This window comes from Microtus oregoni, unplaced genomic scaffold, assembly GCF_018167655.1.
Source record: "Microtus oregoni isolate MIOR12 unplaced genomic scaffold, Mior012 000048F_ref0000485, whole genome shotgun sequence".
Classification (NCBI taxonomy): domain Eukaryota; kingdom Metazoa; phylum Chordata; class Mammalia; order Rodentia; family Cricetidae; genus Microtus; species Microtus oregoni.
In genome coordinates, this window is record NW_024543222.1 from 9,567,349 (window position 1) to 9,585,842 (window position 18,494).

The 18,494-nt window shown below is 43.6% G+C and overlaps 1 protein-coding gene across 2 annotated transcripts in view; it reads right to left on the bottom strand.

Annotated features, from left to right (window-relative positions):
- Positions 1 to 18,494, bottom strand: part of Map2k6 (mitogen-activated protein kinase kinase 6) — a 126,542-nt gene that overhangs the window by 14,461 nt on the left and 93,587 nt on the right. For both annotated transcript variants that reach the window (XM_041636153.1, XM_041636154.1), the window contains exons 3-10: positions 17,373 to 17,421; positions 16,704 to 16,817; positions 14,333 to 14,452; positions 13,991 to 14,107; positions 12,881 to 12,932; positions 9,383 to 9,510; positions 7,552 to 7,629; positions 6,064 to 6,203 (exon numbers count right to left, since the gene is read on the bottom strand). In XM_041636153.1, the coding sequence (XP_041492087.1) occupies positions 6,064 to 6,203; positions 7,552 to 7,629; positions 9,383 to 9,510; positions 12,881 to 12,932; positions 13,991 to 14,107; positions 14,333 to 14,452; positions 16,704 to 16,817; positions 17,373 to 17,421 (798 nt within the window). The remainder of the gene's footprint in view (positions 1 to 6,063; positions 6,204 to 7,551; positions 7,630 to 9,382; positions 9,511 to 12,880; positions 12,933 to 13,990; positions 14,108 to 14,332; positions 14,453 to 16,703; positions 16,818 to 17,372; positions 17,422 to 18,494) is intronic.

Sequence of the window (18,494 nt, forward strand, 5' to 3'; positions counted from 1 at the left end):
GCATGAACATCTATATACACTCAAATCCATTCACTATATATATATGTGTGTGTGTGTGTGTGTGTGTACAATATATATGCACACAACACAAAACATATGAATCATATATGTATGTGTGTATGGTCCATAATATATATACATATAAATGTGTGTGTACATCTTGGATATACACATATATTCTCCATCTGCTAAGATCCCACTTTTGATAAACTCTTATATTAAACCTTCTACAAGACTAGACTATAAGGATTTCCTATTAGAATTCAGTATTTATATCCAAAAACAAGGCTTGCTTTGTCATGTAGTGGTTTGAATGAGAACTGCTCCCCATAGTCTAAGGCATTTGAATACTCGGGCCTCCTTCGGTGACACTGTTCACTGTTGGGAGCAGTTCAGAAGATGTGGCCTTGCAGGAGGAAGTATGTCACTGGGGACTGACTGGCTTTGAGAACTTAAAGATCTGACCCTATGACTGAGCTAGGCCCTCTGAGTGTGGGCAACAGTTACATGGCTTGGTCTATCTGAGGAGACCCTGGCAGTGGGACCAGGATCTATCCCTGGAGGATGAACTGGCTCCCTATGCAGGGATGCCTTGCTTGGTCTTGATGTGTGTGTGTGTGTGGGGGGGGGGGGTGATCCTGCCTCAACTTGATATGCCAGGCTTTGTTGACTTCCTATGGGAGGCCATACCCTCTAGGAGGTGTGGAGAGGAGGTGGCAGGGGAGAGGGAGGGGAAACTGTGGTTGATATGTAAAATGAATAAAATAAAATAAAATAAAATAAAAAAAGCTCTTGCCCTACTCCCTGTTCACTCTCTGCTTTCTGCTTGAGGTTCAAGATGTGAGCCCTTGGCTGTTACTCCAGCCACCATGCCTACTGTTTACTGCCACGCCTTCTTGCCATGATAGATTTATCCCTCTGAAACCACAACCTCTTTCTTCCAGAAATTTCCTTGAGTGGTGTTTTGTCACAGCAATAGAAAAGCAACTAATACAGGTCAGTACTACCCACACTGAAGAGTCTTTAAATCTCAGTGGCAAAAACACACTGGGGAAAAGGAGCAGCCATCTGCTCTGCTGTTTTGAAATAAATACATAAAAAAAGTATTTCTAAGAATTGGTGTTTCTCTGTTTTCCTCTGAAATACTTGGAGATGCTGACACAGGTGAGAACTTTGAAAAGGACTCCAGTACCACAGAAAATAATCCCAAGAAGTGACTAGTGGGATGACATGAAATTAAAGTTCCTTTGCAGCCAAAGAAATAACCCTCAGAGTAAAAAGACAGTCAACGGAACAGGAGAAAAGTCTTTGCCATCCACACCCCAGATGAGGATTTACTACCTATACTACATAATGGCAAGTTTTGAACACCCCAATAAATAAATCTTCCAATCAATCAATGGGCTAATGGACTATATAGATGACTCTCAAAAGAAAGGCAAATGACAATAAATACTTGAAAATATTTTCAACATCCTTGGCTATCCCAGAACTCCAAATTAAGAGCGCTCTGAGAGTCCACCTCCTCTTAGATATGATGGCTATTACCAATAAAAGAGAGGGCGCAGAAAGAATGCGCAAGCCAGAGGGTGCGGGGAAGGGCGGAAAGACGCTGAGTTCTGCACACAACATAGCTTTGCACACACCAACTTATGACAGCTGTTACTACGAAAGAAGACCCCCCCCCTCTGCAGAAGATCAAGTCCATCAAAATTCCAGAATGGATGGGGAGGGGTCCCTGGAGACCCCCATCCTGTGTTGTTGATGGTTGCTTGGGGAGGGAGAGCCATTCTCCTTGGAGGACTTGTAGTGCTAATTAGACTTCATGGATTCTTAATAATCATTTAAGAAAAGGACAGGAAGTGGGAGGCAGACAAGGTGGTAGCAGTAAGGGAAGCTGGATGGAGGTAGTGGTGGACAGATATAATAAAAAAAATACAGTCTGTATATATTGATGAAAGTTCCAAACAAAATAACGATTAAAAAAAGAAAGCAAACAGAAGAAATGATGGAAAAGGTGCAGAAAAAGAGAAGCCTTTGTTCACTGCTGTGGGTAAACTTGTGCAGCTACTTTGGAAATGACAATGGAGGTTTGGTACGAAATCTAAAACTAGAATCACCATAGGACCCAGCTCTGTCACCTCCACTACCAGCTTCCCAGGCATACACTGAGAACTCTATGTCCCATTACAAATGTTTCCCAACTAAGCATATCGTCACTCAATCACAATAACTGAAAAGTCCAATAGCCTAGACGTCCATTATCCAGATGGATGGAATAAGAATAAGTGTGTAGGTGTGGGTGGGTAGGTGTGGTAGAAATGTCTTTATCTGCAAAGAAACATAAAACTCTGACATTTGCAGGAGAAGAGATGGAACTAGAGATCATGTCAAGTGAGCAAAACCACTCAGGAAAACAAGGGCCCCATCATATGAGGAGTCAGAATTTTAATTTTGGAGAAATGGGATGAGTACAAGTATGTTTGTGTGTGTGTGTGTGTGTGTGTGTGTGTGTGTGTGTGTGTGTACATGCCTGTAGGGTTTTGTGTATGTATGAGGACCCAGGTTCAGTTCCCAAGACCCACATGGTGGCTCACAACAGCTATCTATAAGTCTAAGTCTAGGGGACCTGATAGTCTCCTCTGGTCCCCAAGGGATCCTCCTACCATATATTGTATACAAACATACACTCAGGCATACATGCACCCACAAAAACAATAAATAAATAAAGTTTTATAGTTTTGAAAAAGGTTTGTCTCTCCTGAATAAATTAGGAATGTGGGGGTCACGGGAGAGGGGAGAAGGGGAGAAGGGAGTGAGGGGAGGGGAGAAAAATGTATAGTTCAATAAAAGCAATAAAAATTATTTAGAAATAAAAAAGACCTGCTCTCTGACAACTTCCAGAATGACATGTTATGAGTTTTGTCGTTATTGTTACTATTATAAATGAACTCCATCACTGAGACAAACTTCTGCATTGTATGCAAATAAAGTAACAGTGTTAACAGAGTTGCCAGACTTTCAACAGTCACAGGAAATCCACAACAGATCAGCAGCCCAAAATATCTAGATGAATAAACTGTGACATCTGGGGTTAAATTCAGAGAAAAGGAGACAGAGAAGGAGTTCACAGAGGGACAGTCATGAGGATTCTGAGTATTGGGGGGAGGCGGGAACAATGTGGTCACTATAGCAGGAGCAAAGACCAGACACCTGGACTCTCTGCCCAGATGTGCACACATTAAAATCAGAACACATTCACCTCTCAAGGGTTTTGGTATTTTTTTTTTTTTATACCTTGGGGACAGAACCCAGGGTCTCACATACACTAGGCAACTGCTCTACTCACGTAAGTCCCAACATCATTTTTATAAATGTTTGCCGAAGTTTCAACGCTTTGATTCCTTAGGGAAAAACATTAAAGCTGAATAAGAGGGGGAAAGACCAGTTTGGTGCAGAATAGTAACTGAACAATGGTACGGGCTGCCCACAAAAAAACATTAGGGAATGCTCAGCAGCTGAAGGCTTGTTCACAGAGCTGACGTCTAATCGGGGTTCTCACCACATGCTTAGAGGTTGCATCTGAAGTACACTGTGGTGATTTGAATAAAAATGCCCCCCATCCCATAAACCCATAGGGAGTGGCACTATTAGGAGGTGTGGCCTGTTGGGGTAGGTGTGGCTTTGTTAGAGGAGACTTGTCATTAGGGATGAGTTTTGAGGCCTCAGATGCTTGAGGTAGGCCCAGTATGACATTCTCTTCCTACTGCCTTCAGATCCAGATGCAGAACTCTCAGCTCCTTCTCCAGGACCATGTCTGCCTGCATGCCACCATGCTTCCCACCATGACGATAATGGACTAAACCTCTGAACTGTAGGCCAGGCCCAATTCAATGTTTTTCCTTTGTAAGAGTTGCTGTGGTCATGACATCTCTTCACAGCAATAGGAACCCTAAGTAAGACAAATACTAAGGTTGCAAATACTTGAAAAAAAACCCGATGCTGAGTTTGGGAGTCAGCACTTTGGAAAACTTTACCAGAGACTGGCCACCGAATGTACAAGGACAGCAGAGAACTACATTAAACCATGGATCCACAACAGGAGACTTCGCCTTCTGGAACTTTTCACACCTGGCATGTTCTTCCCTAAGCTTCATGAAATACCCAGAATCCTTAGGGAAGGGGCCCAGGTAGGAGAAGGGCAATTGAAAGGGCGTTTGAAGACACTTCTTGCCACAGGCTCCTCGCCTGCGAGAGCTCTCCTGAGATGTCTGGGAGTCAACGATGGACCATGACTCACGGCTTTTCCTATGTGACCTTTAAACATTTGAGGATAAGGGGGGGACAAGGAAACAAAATAAAAACAAAAACCATCAAGTTTCTTGAGTCTAGAAGGCAAAATCACGCATGACCCAGCTTCAAGCTGGCAGATGCACCCCCTCACCCACACAATCACTCAAGGAAAACAGGATGCACTTCGGGAGACCAGAGAAGGGAGGGGACACTTTTATTAAAGACATCCAACAGCATTGTCCTAGTGCCCAGTACTCCAGCTCTCTCTGGTCTTTCCGCCAAAACAAAAACTTGGAATAAAGCGTCATGGTAGCCTCGTAAAACATGAGGGGAAAGCACCAGGGGCAGGAAGGGGGTGAGCACCAAGCAACCGTCCAAAAGGTCTTAAGCAACAAAGAGTTTCCCTGTCTCATCATATTTTCCAGCAAAAGCTGGATTTGAAACACCACTTCCACAGAAGCAAGGCCAACGGAGTATTGCCTCAGCATTCTCTCTGTACCTCAGGGAGACTTCCAGGTCTAGGTCAATTCTCAGTGGCAACTGTGGCTGGGACTGCTTCCTCCAAGAAGCACGGTTGGGAAGACAGACAGCTCTGACCCACCCACTCCCTCCTCGCTCCTGTCTGTTTTCACAGAAGAGCCATCTAGGCTAACTTCTTTCTGCCTTGGCATCTTCCTCCCGGCAGCGTCTGCAGCCATCACTACCATTCTGCTACATTGAGCATCATGGTCACCGTGTAGACAGACATCACGAGAGTACCTGGAAAATACTACGTCCTCCTTACTCTCCTTGACCACATGAGCAACACCCTTTCCTCTTTGTGCTTCAGCTTTCTTTGGATTTGCCTCCACATCCTCAACAGTGCCTGCTAGAACTGCACAGGCAAATTCATCCACAGTCAACGTGGGTTCAGCAGAAGGCAAAGCTCTGCATAACTTGTACACATCCAAGCAATGTTCTTGAGTGCCCCAGAATCTCCTAAGCACAAAGAAATCTTTGCATCAATTCCCCACCCCAAGCCTTCCACCAGGCTCACTACCTTTGTCTGTAACCAATATCAGATCGCTTACAGTTCTGTCCTGGTTTCATTTCGGTTGCTTGAATAAAAGGACAGGACCCAACTTATGACACAAAAGGTTCTTTTTAGCTCACAATACCAGGTTATAGTCCATCACAGGAACCCAAACCCAGGGAATGACACCACTCACTTTTAGGCTCAGCCCACATTCATTGGCCTAATCAAAACAATCCCCTCACAGATTTCCCACAGGCCAACCTGTTCTAAATAATCCTTCACTGAGACTCTAAGAGTGTGTAAACGCAACAGCTAAAATTAACTGGCCACTACAAAGTCCTGGAGAGGTTTTCCCTGCTTTGTTGATGTGATACAGTGCAATCCTCCTAATGCCATCTTTCCTGTTTCACTCACCTTAGTTGGAGAAATGCCTCCCAAGGCCTCCGCTCAGGTTTTATATCCTACACACACACACCACACCATCTTAATTTATATCCTCCAAATATCCTATGCATATCTCCATTCCTGCTCTTGCCAATCCAATCGTGATGCTACCAAATAAATATTGGCATCATTGAATCCCCTCCTAGACTTGGAATTGGGGCTAGGGGCAAGGCCTGTGTCCTGCAGCATGGGGGACACACTCCACGGGTGCTTCTGAAATGAGTGTATGCGATGGACCAGACCCCATGGAGGAGTCATGACAATGATCTGTCTTCGTTAGCGCAGGTCTGTGGGATGCAGGGTCCTCTTACCACTGTGAGGTAAAGTCAACAAACTCTGCGGAGAACTTGTCTGCCGGGAGCTGCGGGGATGGCTCTTCTACCACTTGCTTTAGCTGCTGGAAGGGAGTTCCCCAAGAGTCATAGGGAAACCGGAGGATGGCCAGCTCAATCTGAAAGGAGGGAAACGGAGGGAGGCAACCATTTAGGGAGGGCTCTTAGGAAGCAGCCGTGTTCCTTTCCAGGAGGATTAGAGGTGAAGTTCAAGTACAATTAGGGAAGAAAAATAAACTAGAAACCCATCCTCACAAAAATCTTAGAGCTAATTTTTAAAATATTATCTTAGTAGCGACAGCTATTTAGACCTACTTAAACAAACGAGTCCCTTGATAACACCCTTGAGTGCTAGTTAATAAAAAACTTATCAGCCAAGAGCACTGAAGTTCAAGACAGGAAACAACCAGTTTTTCAAATATCTGGCCAGAAAGGAAGGCATAACTTTGGCAGCACTGTGCTTCTGCTGCCACCTACAGGTCCCTCAGTGAAATGGAAAATTAAAAAAAAAAAAGTTACCCAGGACCAAATGACTGATCTTTTTTTGGACTTGCGTAAAGGCCACTCTGCTGTTACAGAATCACATGTTTTCTGGGCAGGGACATGGAATAACTCACTGGATATAATCAGCTGCTGGTCCTGGGCAGGAGCCAGGATCACAGTGGATAATTCCAGACCTCAGAGACACACGGAAAACGTACGCAGTGGTAAGAGATAAGGCAGCAACTGACTGCAGTCACAGGGCCAAGCTGGGGAAAGTACACTGTCTGTCGTTGTGTTCTTAGGATAGATCTGATTTCAACATATAAAACTTCCACCGCGAAAATGTTCAGCGCAGAGCTGGGGACGTCACCCAGTTGGCACAGTGCTTGTACAGCATTCAAGAATCCAAGAGTTCGATCCCCAGCATGGTATCAAACTAAGCATGGTGATGCATGCCTGTGAGCCCAGCACTTTATGAGTGGAGAGAGGAGCAGAAGTTAAAGGTCATCCTGGGCTACATATAGATTTCGAAGCCAGCCTGAGTTACATGAGATATAGTCTCAAAAAGAACAACAAAAAAAAAAACCAAAAACACAGCTTATGCATTTGGTCTACCAGGACCCACACATTAGCATTCGTTTTGCAACTTAAGTTTCTTGTCTTGATTATAATCATTTAATTTGAACTATAAAAAAATTGATCAACCCCATGTCTATTGGAAAGATTGTCTATGAGAATACACGAGTTACTGAAGGTCATATGATAGTAAAAGACAGAAAAATTTGAACAGCGAAATCTCACTCAAGGGTTTCCACTGTACCACACTGCAAACAATCAGCCCGGGTAAATGACCCGCCATCTCAGACAGGAAAGCATGCCCAAATGGAGTGTCAATAGCATTTGCTTCTGGGTCCCCAAAGACCACCCACCGCATCTAGTTTCATGCCCAAAACCTCATAGCCCACAAGGATGATCATAGGTTACCATGGTGATGCCCAGACTCCAAATGTCAGACTTCACACTGTACCCCTTCTGGTTGAGCTCCGGGTTTATTCGTTCAGGCTGGAAAGGAGGCAGACAGTTAAGAAATGGAAAGACGACTGAGATGCTACGTGTAGGTCAATAAAGACTTGGGTGGAGACAGAACCGGTTGCCAAATGAGTTATTTGACTCTGTTAATGCTCTGCCCAGGCCAAAAGATTGGGTAATCACAAGCTATGAAATATCTCCATAGGGGTTTCCTCCCTTATATTGGTCTTAAAGGCAGTAATGAATCCAGATCCTTCATAACACACTTTAACTGCCTTAAGGACAAGGGTCCATGTTCACACTCTCCATCTGTTAAAATCATCCCTAGTAAAAGATACCAGCAATTTAAAACCCATTCAAAAGAAACTGAAGAAGTTCCCAGCTACTGTCCGATGTTAAGAGACCTTAGGGACCCTTACTCAGACATGGACAAAAAGTTTTCAAACTCAAACGCAAGTCCATTTCCAAAACGAACATTCTCTTCCCAGCTGAAAGAATATCAAGGTCTCGCTAGTGAGCAGGGAGTAAGCACAGGCGTTCAGGTGTTCTGGGATGACCACACCTGCTTTGTGTGGGTAATTTAAGTTATTCACAGTCTTCCCTCCTTAGCAATCAAGCCGATACTTGCGTGCAAATCAGTATGGAAAACTGGATGACACTGTGTATTACTTAATGCAGTTTCAAACAATATGCCACTTCAACTTAATTTTGAAAGGTAATATATATACACACAAATATATATGTGTATATATAGATATATGATATATATATAGATATAGACATGTGTATATATAAATATATGTATATATATATATCTATATATATGCTATGATTTGCACGTTTGTGTCATCCCAAAGTGCACATGTTAAAACCTTGTCCCACCTGTGACCATGACAGGAAGTTGTATCTTGATAAGATGATTGTGGATTTGGGGTGGATTCCCTGTGGATAAGGTTAATACCCTCATCAAAGAAGCCTGAGACGGATCTTCTGCTCCTTCCATGACATGAGGACCAGCAAGGAGCTACAATGCGCCAGAGAAGCAGGCTCTCACCATGCCCTGAACTTTCCATTATTTTCACCGCGGACTTGCCAGAGTGGAAAACCCATAAAAAACTATCTGTGGTCTGGTCTGTAGGGTACCTAGTTTGTGGTATTTTGGCTATATAACTTCAAAGGATGGAGATAATATATGGAGCAAGTGACTAATGACTTCTGACATAAGATCTTTAAGAAAATGGCCCAATGCAGGATATTTCTTGAATCTGAGGTTTATTTCAATTTTCCCTTATAGTCATCCATTTCTTATTTTCTGTCCTGGTTTTGCATGTAGCACAAATAATAAAAAACCCAGAGACAGATATTGGGGTTCAACCTGAAGATCAGAAAAGCAAAGCAGCCAGCCACTAGAGAGCTCTTACCTCTAAGAAATCCTCAGTCTGAAATGGCGATCCTGCCTCCAGGAATCCTCAGAATGATACTGAGCTGAGAGCTGTCTCCTCCTTATCTTATATTCCTCATTCCTCTCTAGTGCTGGGATTAAAGGCGTGCACCACTATCGCCCAGCTTCTATGGCCAACTAGTGTGGGTACTGGGATTATAGGTGGGTGCCACCACTGCCTGGCCTGTCTGGCTGACCAGTGGCTGTTTTATTCCCTGATCTTCAGGCAAGCTTTATTTATTAAAATACAAATGAAATGTCACTCCAGATGCATTTCTCAGCACAAGCATACACACACACACACACACACACACACACACACACGCCTCTGGGTGCTGAACTTACAGCCATGTACGGTTTACAACCCGCGTCAATCGTTTTAGCAACAGAGTCCACCAGGTAGCCACTGATTCCAAAATCACACATCTTCACTTGGCCCAGAGCGTTAATGAGCACGTTAGAAGGCTTGACATCTGAAAGAAAGAGTGATGATTCACGTCTCCACCACTAGATGGCTCTAGACTCTCCACTTGTTTTGGACTTCAGTGTCTGCCAAGCTGCCCTACACAAACGTCACCGCAAGCTTTGCTTTTTCCCTCTTGGTTTTTAATTCTTCACGTTTTGTGTCTTTCAGGGTCATGAAACACCAAACGGGAAAGCCTGTCTCCTCTTCTTATCACTTCATTGCTGCCACACACATAGTAAGAACTGGAAAACACGATTACCAAACCAAATGTCCCATGCAAAGTGATCTTTCAGGGCTAAGGAGGTGACTCAGTGCATAGAAGCACTTGTCATCCATGGTGACCTGAGTTCAAATACTCAGTACCCATGTAAAATGGCTGCTGCAATGTGTGTGTGTATGTGTGTGTGTGTGTGTGTCTACAATCACAGCATCTTTGTAGGAAAAGATTCTTTTGTAAGAAAGAAGACACAGACAGGACTCCCCAAAAGTGTGGGTCAGCTTGATGTACATGGCAGTGAATAACAAGATACTGTCTCAAATGCGGTGGACGATAAGGACCAACCAAAACCTGAGGTTGCCCTTTGACCTCTACAAGTGAACTGTGGGATGAAAGCACGCACCCTTACACATGCATACAACACATATATACATATACACAGAGAAAATAAAGTGCTCTATTGAATAATTAGTGTAAGAGTAAGAGGCTGGAGAATGAAAGTCTGTAAACCCAGTACTTTAGAGACGGGGCAGGGGTAGGGGAGGGATTCTTTAGCGACATAGCAAGTCTGAGACCATCCTAGGCTGCAGGAAACCCTGTCTCATAAAAAAAAAAAAAGTAAAAAATAAAACGAAAATTTTTCAATATCATTTTTCTCTTAAAATGGGACATACCAAATATAATTTTATTGCTTCCATAGTTTTGTATATATTCTAGCAAAAAAAATTTGAATATTGCAATATTCTAGAGAAAGTGCAAACGACTCCCATGCCTACAGATAATCTGAAAGTTTGTTGCTCTATAGTCTCACTTCTTTCTTCTAATCCACTCTCCTGTTTTTCCAGTGAACATTAGTAATGGCAGGCATACTGTGCAGGGCATTTTACATCACATCCCAGCTCACAGATGTTAAGAATTTACCTCACGCACAGACCTTAGTACCCATCAGTACCACTACTAATGTCCTCAGAAAACCTCTTAATATACAAACAACAGGGTGTCCCTGACTAGAACCTTCCAACAATAATCTGCTCCTTGTTTTTCTTATACTACTTTATATATGGTACTTTCCTATTTCCAGGCTGTTTTATTGAAGATTTTCTAGCTTTCTCTTTATTGAGAATTCCTACAAGGAATTCTTTTAAATTGATTTATTCTTAAGTATGTCTCTCTCTCTCTATGTGTGTGTAAGTGTAGTGCGCTCAGAAGGGACAAAAGAGTGTTGGATCCTCCTGGGACTGGAGTTACAGATGGTTGTGAGCCACCATATGGATGCTGGGAATTGAACCCGGTCCTCTGCAAGAACAGTCAGGTTTTTTTTTTTTTTGGTTTTTTTTTTTTTTTTTTTTGGTTTTTTGAGACAGGGTTTCTCTGTAGCTTTGGTGCCTGTCCCAGAACTAGCTCTTGTAGACCAGGCTGGCCTTAAACTCCCAGAGATCCGCCTGCCTCTGCCTCCCGAGTGCTGGGATTAAAGGCGTGCGCCACCACTGCCCGGCAACAGTTTTCTTAAGCACTGAGCCATCTATCTAGGTCCCTAGAATTGTTTAAAAAATACATTTTCCTATATAAGTCTTAGGTCTTCCTCATGCTATTAAAAACATCTCTACTCAAAGTAACTTTAGAGACTGGAAAGATGTCTCAGTGGTCAGAGAGCTTGTTGCTCTTCTAGAGGACCCAAGTTCAGATCACAGCACCCACATCAGGCAGTTCACAACAGCCTGTAACTCCAGCAGCAGGGGATCCAATGCCCTCTTCTGGCCTCTGGAGGTTCTGCACTAATGTGACAGACACACACATACATAAGTACACATATACACCTGGAGGTTCTGCACTAATGTGACAGACACACACATACATAAGTACACATATACACCTAAGTAAAAACAAAACTTTAAAGAATTGTGGGACGAATGGATGGAAAAGGATGGGTGCTTGCATTAGAAGATGAGTGGATGGATGAAGAAATAGCAGACAGTTGGGAAGATGACTCAACACCTAAAAGTGCACACTGCGCAAGCAGGAGGAACCTAGGTTCAAATCCCTAGAATCCACATTAAAAGCTAGGCATGGTCATGCACACCAGTGGCCCAGTTCTATAAGGAGACAGGGTTTGGTTAGCTGCTTCAGTGGGAGATCCTGCCTCAGAGAAATAATACAGCATGTGACAGAGTGAGAACCTGGCATCCTTCTGTGGTGTCCACATGCACGCATGGGTGAGCATACCCACGCACGTTTGTGCATAAGAAGTATACACACGTGCGCGCACACACACACAAGATAATAAAAAAAAAGAGGATGACTGGGAAAGAGAAAGCAAAAAAAAGAGACAATATCATTTTCTCTCCACTTCCTGCAGCCTGGAAAGGCTCTGCTTTGGTCCAGAGATTCCCACATTACACCTGCACAGCCACATCTGGGGACCTTGTTAAGTTGCAGCTCTGATCCATTCTGTAACCACCTCTGCTATAAAGTGCACAAAATTATAAGCTGCATTTTTCTTCCCTTGGGTCCTTTCAAATTTTCAACGATGCATCTAGAGCTCTCCTCAGTGAATTTCTATTCAGTTTAGGTGTGATACAAAATTCATCTGTTTTTGTATTCTCAGCCAAGACAAAGAATGCCCAAGGCCAAGGCCTGAATCTTAAATATCTTCCAAAAGCTCATGTACTGCAGGCTTAATCCTCAAGTGAGCCATATGGGAGATGCTGAAACCCTTAACAGGTGGGGCTTGCAGGGATGTTTCGGGTCACTGGGGACTTCCCTTGAGGGAGATTAGGGGATCCTGGTCTCACTGTCTCCCTTTTATCCCTGGCCATAAGGTAAAGGAGCTTCCTCTGCAGCATGGTCCCAACATCTTGTACTGACTGCTGCCTCACCACTGGCCAAACAGTCACAAGGTCAGTTAACTACAGACTGAATCCTCCCACCTGTGATTCAAAATAAACCTTTCTTCTTTGTGTCAAGTGTTTCGCCACAGTAATTGAAGATTAATATAACCGTTTCCATTTGTTACAGTCCCAACAAAGCCGTCTAGTTCCCCTGCCTAACTCAGCCCCCACCCCTACAAACACAGGGAAGAGTGGGAGAGGAAAGGAAAACACCGGGCAAAAGAAATGAGCTTAGGACAAGGAACTGCCAAGACAGTTCAACACGTGCTTACCTCGATGGATGACGGAGAGCTTACTGTGTAGATGTTCTAATGCTTTTACAATCTACGAGAAAAACAGAGTGGATTTATTGACCCCATCGCTGGAAAGAAGCTGAATGTTAAGTGTGTTCAATTTTATTAACTTCCCCTGCTTACAGTTGCTGAGTGAGGGATTTTTCTCAAATAGCAATGGCCCCTAATCAGGAACACAACAGGAAGTTACCCAACTGGGCTCCTCCCACCAAGGAGGATTGCATCTTACAGCAGAGATGCCTCCTTCATCTCTCTGAAGCATCGTTTTCCCCCACCTTCCTGAACCTTGGTAGCCATGAGGGCTGCCTTGTCTTCTTACTTCTTTTACACTGTAGTGCTAAGAAAACATTAAAAACTTGACCAAGAGAGGTGAAGTCAGCACGAGTACAGGCACGGGATCGGTCGTCACAGATGTACACATGGCTTGGAGGCCCTGAGGGTGAGTTTTAATTGTCGACTTGACACAACCTATAACTGCCTTGGAGGAGAGTCTAATGAGAGACTGTCTAGCTCAAGTAGACCTGTGGGCGTGTCTGTGGAAGGTTATCTCGACTGTGTTCACTGAAGGGGGAAGAGCCTGCCCACGGTGGGTGGTGCCATGCTTTGGGTAGAAGATTGCATAAAACTATAAGAAACAAAATTCATGCACTGATTCATTGTTGTCTGCCCTGGACTGTGGACGTAATACGACTAACTGCTTCAACCTCCTGATGCCTTGCTTTCTCCGCAATAGCAGCCTGTAACCTGGAATCAGGAGCTAAGTAAGCCCTTTCTCCCTCAGGTTGCTTTCGTCAGGGCTTTTTGTGGGTTTTGTTTGTTTGTTTGTTTGTTTGTTTTATTACAGACAAAGAAATGAAACTAAGATAGAGGCATTTGGCATGATTTACCAAACCAGGTGCCTGGCTGCACGTACTACACAGAGACTGGGAAGAAAAGCACTGATCCAGCCTCCCACTGACACACTCAGTCAGTACCCAACAGAATCTATTGGAGTAACAGATCTAACAGCTAGAGGGTGGGGATGAGGCAAAGACACAATCTGGGACTTGTCCCATTCCCTTGAGCAGGCAAGGTTCATGATGTACTCACAGAAACTGCTATCTTCCCTAAAATATCCTCTGGAATTGTCTGGCCTTTATCAATAACTTGTTTGTAGAATTTATCTAGTGACGTATCCATGAGCTCCATGCATATCCAGACGTCACCCTGGAGATCAATAAGTTCAGGAATTGTCAGTGAGGAGGGGAAGAGGGGAAAAAAATAGCCCACAATTTTTCCGAAGGGTTTCTCCTCAAGATTTTAAAATCATTTAAAAAGCGAAACAAGATTGTTTCCCCAGAGCAGTCCAGCAGAGAGCAGAGAGACTCTGATGGGATCCGAGACTCTTTAAGTTGCTGGTCTCCTTGGACACTGAACTGAAGGATCACCTACCTCCCGGAAGAGAGCACCATAGAAGGTGACGGTAAAGGGACAGTCCACTGTCCTCATGGAAACGTCCAGATCCATCAGTAGCCGTTTCTGCTCCTGGCTATTAACTGTGGCCCGGATCCGCTAAACGGGAGCACACGGGAAACGTATGGTTACTCCTCTGAGGAAGAGTCAGTTGAGACGGGAACCCACCAGAGCTCCAGCCTCACAACAGAATCAAACTTTACAGCGTTAGCAGAAACCTGGCCCACAGCAACCCTAAGCATTAGCTATCTGAACAAATGAAAAGCAAAGAAGAAGGTTGGCCGTTTGATTTCCCAATCAGTCTGCTTAGAAGCAAACACGGTGTACATCAGAGAGGGGCGAGTACGTGGGGAAACACTTCAAAGGTGCTAACACAATCAGTGTTTATGTCAGCTCAATGCAAAAGGTGACAGCATTGATTACTTTCTGCTTATCTGAGATGCCAAGGTTTTAGAAAAAAGAAAAACAGCTCGGGTTGGTGAGACAACTCTGCAGTTTTTTTTACAGAGGAGCCAGATTTGATTCCCAGCACCCACATGGTAGCTCACAAGTGTCTTGTAGTTCTAATTCCAGGAAATTTAATGCTCCCTTCTGGCCTCTGTAGGAACTGCACACACATGGTATACATACATACTGTCAGGCACACACATATATGATGTGGGAGTCCCCTCTGTATGCTGTGAAAACCATTGGTTAATAAAGAAACTGTCTTGGCCTGTGATAGGTAAAAGAACAGAGATAGGTGAGGATAACTAAACTGAATGCTGGGAGAAGGAAGGCAGAGTTTAGAGAAGCCATGTAGCCCCACCGGAGACAGATGCCAGAACTTTACCCAGTAAGCCATATCCTCATGGTGATACACAGATTAATGGAGATAGGTTAATTTAAGATATGAGCTAGGCAAAAAATACAGTTAAGCTATTGGCCTAACAGTATTGTAAATAATATAGTTTTTTGTGGTTATTTCATGGTCTGATCAGCTGGGAACAAACAAGCGGCCCCCTACTACACACATGTATATACACGTAAAAATAAATCTTTCCAAAAAATAGCAAAAAAGGGTAAAATTTCACTTCTGGAAAATGTTAAATCGCCATAGCTATAGTCAACTTAGGTACTATGGTGGTTTGAAAGAAAATGGCTCCCAAAGGGAGAAGCATTATTAGGGGGTGTGGTCTTGTTGAAGTATATCACTGTGGAGGCGGGCTTTCAGGTCTCATATATGCTCAAGATACTACCCAGTGTTGCAGTTTACTTCCTGTTTCCTACACAAGACAAAGAATGCTCAGTTGCCTCTCCAGCACCATGTGTGCCTGCAAACCACCATGTCCCACCATGATGATAATGGACTAAACCTCTGAATTGTAAGATACCCAATTAAATGTTTCACTTATCAGAGTTACCGTGGCCATGGTGTCTCTTCACAGCAATAGAGACCCTAGCTAAGACAGGTACCCTTAGGAAATTCATTCATTCGAGGACAAATTTGGTAATAAAAGTCACAGATGATTGTATCTCTAATAGAAAATGTTATCGTTTTGACATACATCTTTCCACTTTCTAAACTCACCTCTAGAGTACTCAGATCTACTTAAGACATACAGGCTGATTCCAAACTTCACATAGCTCAAAATCCAAGAAATCAACACTCGATGTCTTTTACCCTTCTTTTCTCATAAATATAAACAATTTGATTTCTCAGTTTTTGCTTCTTGACTTTCAAGGACAGTTCTTGTAAAACAACACAATATGTAATTAAAGAGGGTTTTGTTTAGAATCTGGTTGTATAAAAACAACAACAACATAATACTTTGAGATAATCAAGGAAATCTTAATTTAGGTTGGTATTAGATGAAGCTTTTTTTTAAGAGTACTACTATTAATTATTTTAAGTGTAATTAGTTACACTGTAATAGGGTCTAGAGAGATGGCTCAGTGGTTAAGAGCACGTACTGTGCTTGTAGAAGACCAAAGTTTAGTTCTTGGACTCAAGTCAGGTGGCTCACAACTACCTATAATTCTAACTCCAGGAAACCTGACATCTTCTTCTGGCTTCCAAGGGCATCTCCATCCATGTGTATAGACACAGACACTTACACACCCACTCACACAAATTCTTTAAAAATTAAAAGTGGGGGACAGAGAAAACTTGGAAAATAAATAGAAAGCAGATATGACATAGACTCGCCAAGTACCTTCCTCAAAGGTCAAGGGAAATACTGATTGCTACAGAGTCCTTTTTCATTCTGTGGTGAGCTATTTTGCTTCTGTGAAAAGAGCCAGCTCACAGCTGAGATGGGCAAGGGCATACGCTGAAGACATGACCCATTTTCTGGAACATCAACTCTACCTTCACCGCCATGATCTGCCCGCTGGGCACGTGTCGCATCTTCTCCACCACCCCGTACGCACCTCGGCCCAGCTCCACTATAGGCTCCAGGTCATCTGCCTTCACCTCAAAGTTCTGCAAGGAACAAAAGTCGTCACAAAAGAAGCAAGGGAAACTAAGCAGGACACTGAGCATGCTGCCTTTTGTCTGGGTTCTTAGGGTATTGGTATAAGAGCTGGGCCACACGTCTTTCTAACATGTCGAGATGCCACTCAAAGCAAAGAGTACCAGGAGATATTTAGGGTCCCATGGTAGACAACTCGCTGGTCCCCAACACCAGGCCAAACTCCACCCAGCTAGACTTTCAAACTGTGCCTCTGAAGCTATACTGAAGTTTCTTATCATCTGTGACTGGCTACTAGCAACTAGAACTGTGTGGCTTTGATAAACACTCTCCTGAGAGAGCCATCTATCCCCCTCTGATGCCTTCCATGGGGATCACAATCGCTTGATTGCAATTCCTGATTCAAAAATAACAAAAGCTCCACCTGTCAGCTCCCTTTTAATCCAAAAGCCTTTTTGGTCCATCCACTGACAGGCTGCCACAGGAAACAAGGTATCAGTGTTCAGTTGGGAAGTATACATCCGAAGAGGACAAAGTGTCGATCACTACCATGTGACCTTTCTCACCTGGTTTCCAATAGAAATGCAAGCCTTGGAGTCTAAATCTCGAGGTGGCCTAAGAAAAAGAAGGGACAAAAGAAGCAGCATGAAATAGTTGGTCAACCATGTCCTTCCCAAACACGGCAGCTGTTGGATTTGCTCAAAGGAAACTGGTCAAGGGAACAGTGGAACGGTGAGAGGAATCAAGCAGGCAGAGGAACAGTGGGAGGAGTCAAGGGTACAGAGGAACAGTGGGAGGAGTCAAGTGGACATGAACAGTGGGAGGAGTCAAGGGAACATGAACTGGTGGGAGGAGTCAAGGGGACAGAGGAATGGTGGGAGGAACCAACTGAACAGAGGACCAGTGGGGAGGAGTATGGGCCTGAAATGAAATGTATTTAGATTTTTTTCGCATCATCTCTTTGATTATCTACTTGTCCCTTAACATGGGGATATTAATACATACACTCAGTGGTATAGGGTTAAGTGTTAACTAAGATACTCCGAGTAAAATCCTACTTTAAATATTCAATACATCAGAGCAATGTGTATCACATAGAGCAAAGTTTTCTAATCGTGGGTGGTGAGCCGGTGTGCTGTGGAACTGCGGTGGTTATGAAAAGCTGGCAGTAGTAAAAGGTCTTTGAGCACACAGCAAGCTGAAAGTTAATTCAAAGGCAAACTTCCAATGAAACTGAGAGGTCTCTGGCAGCACTCACCTGTTGCATGGGGTGGCCATCACCACAGCCTTGGTTCTGAGCACACAACACGCACTCTTTGTATGGCACATGCCATCACATACCATGAAACACCAATGACCGGTGCCTGAGGCACCTTGGATCCAATCTGAGACTACTCCATATTCACGCTGATGTGCTTGCACTAAACATACAAACCTTTCTGATTTTATAGAAGCATAATGGTTTCACGATGGGAAACAAGGCTTCAATACTCTCCTACTATTCTTCCTTAGTGTTTAGTAGTCAGGTGGTGTGAACTGCATTGAAATGCTTAATTTTTGAAAACTGCTGTTTGTGCACTGGCTTGACTTTCATAAAACAACAGTTAAATGTATTTTGGTTTTGGATGAGGGCAGAATTTCCAGAATGTTCTGAAATGGCCCTAAATATAGTCCTGTTGCTTTGTAAG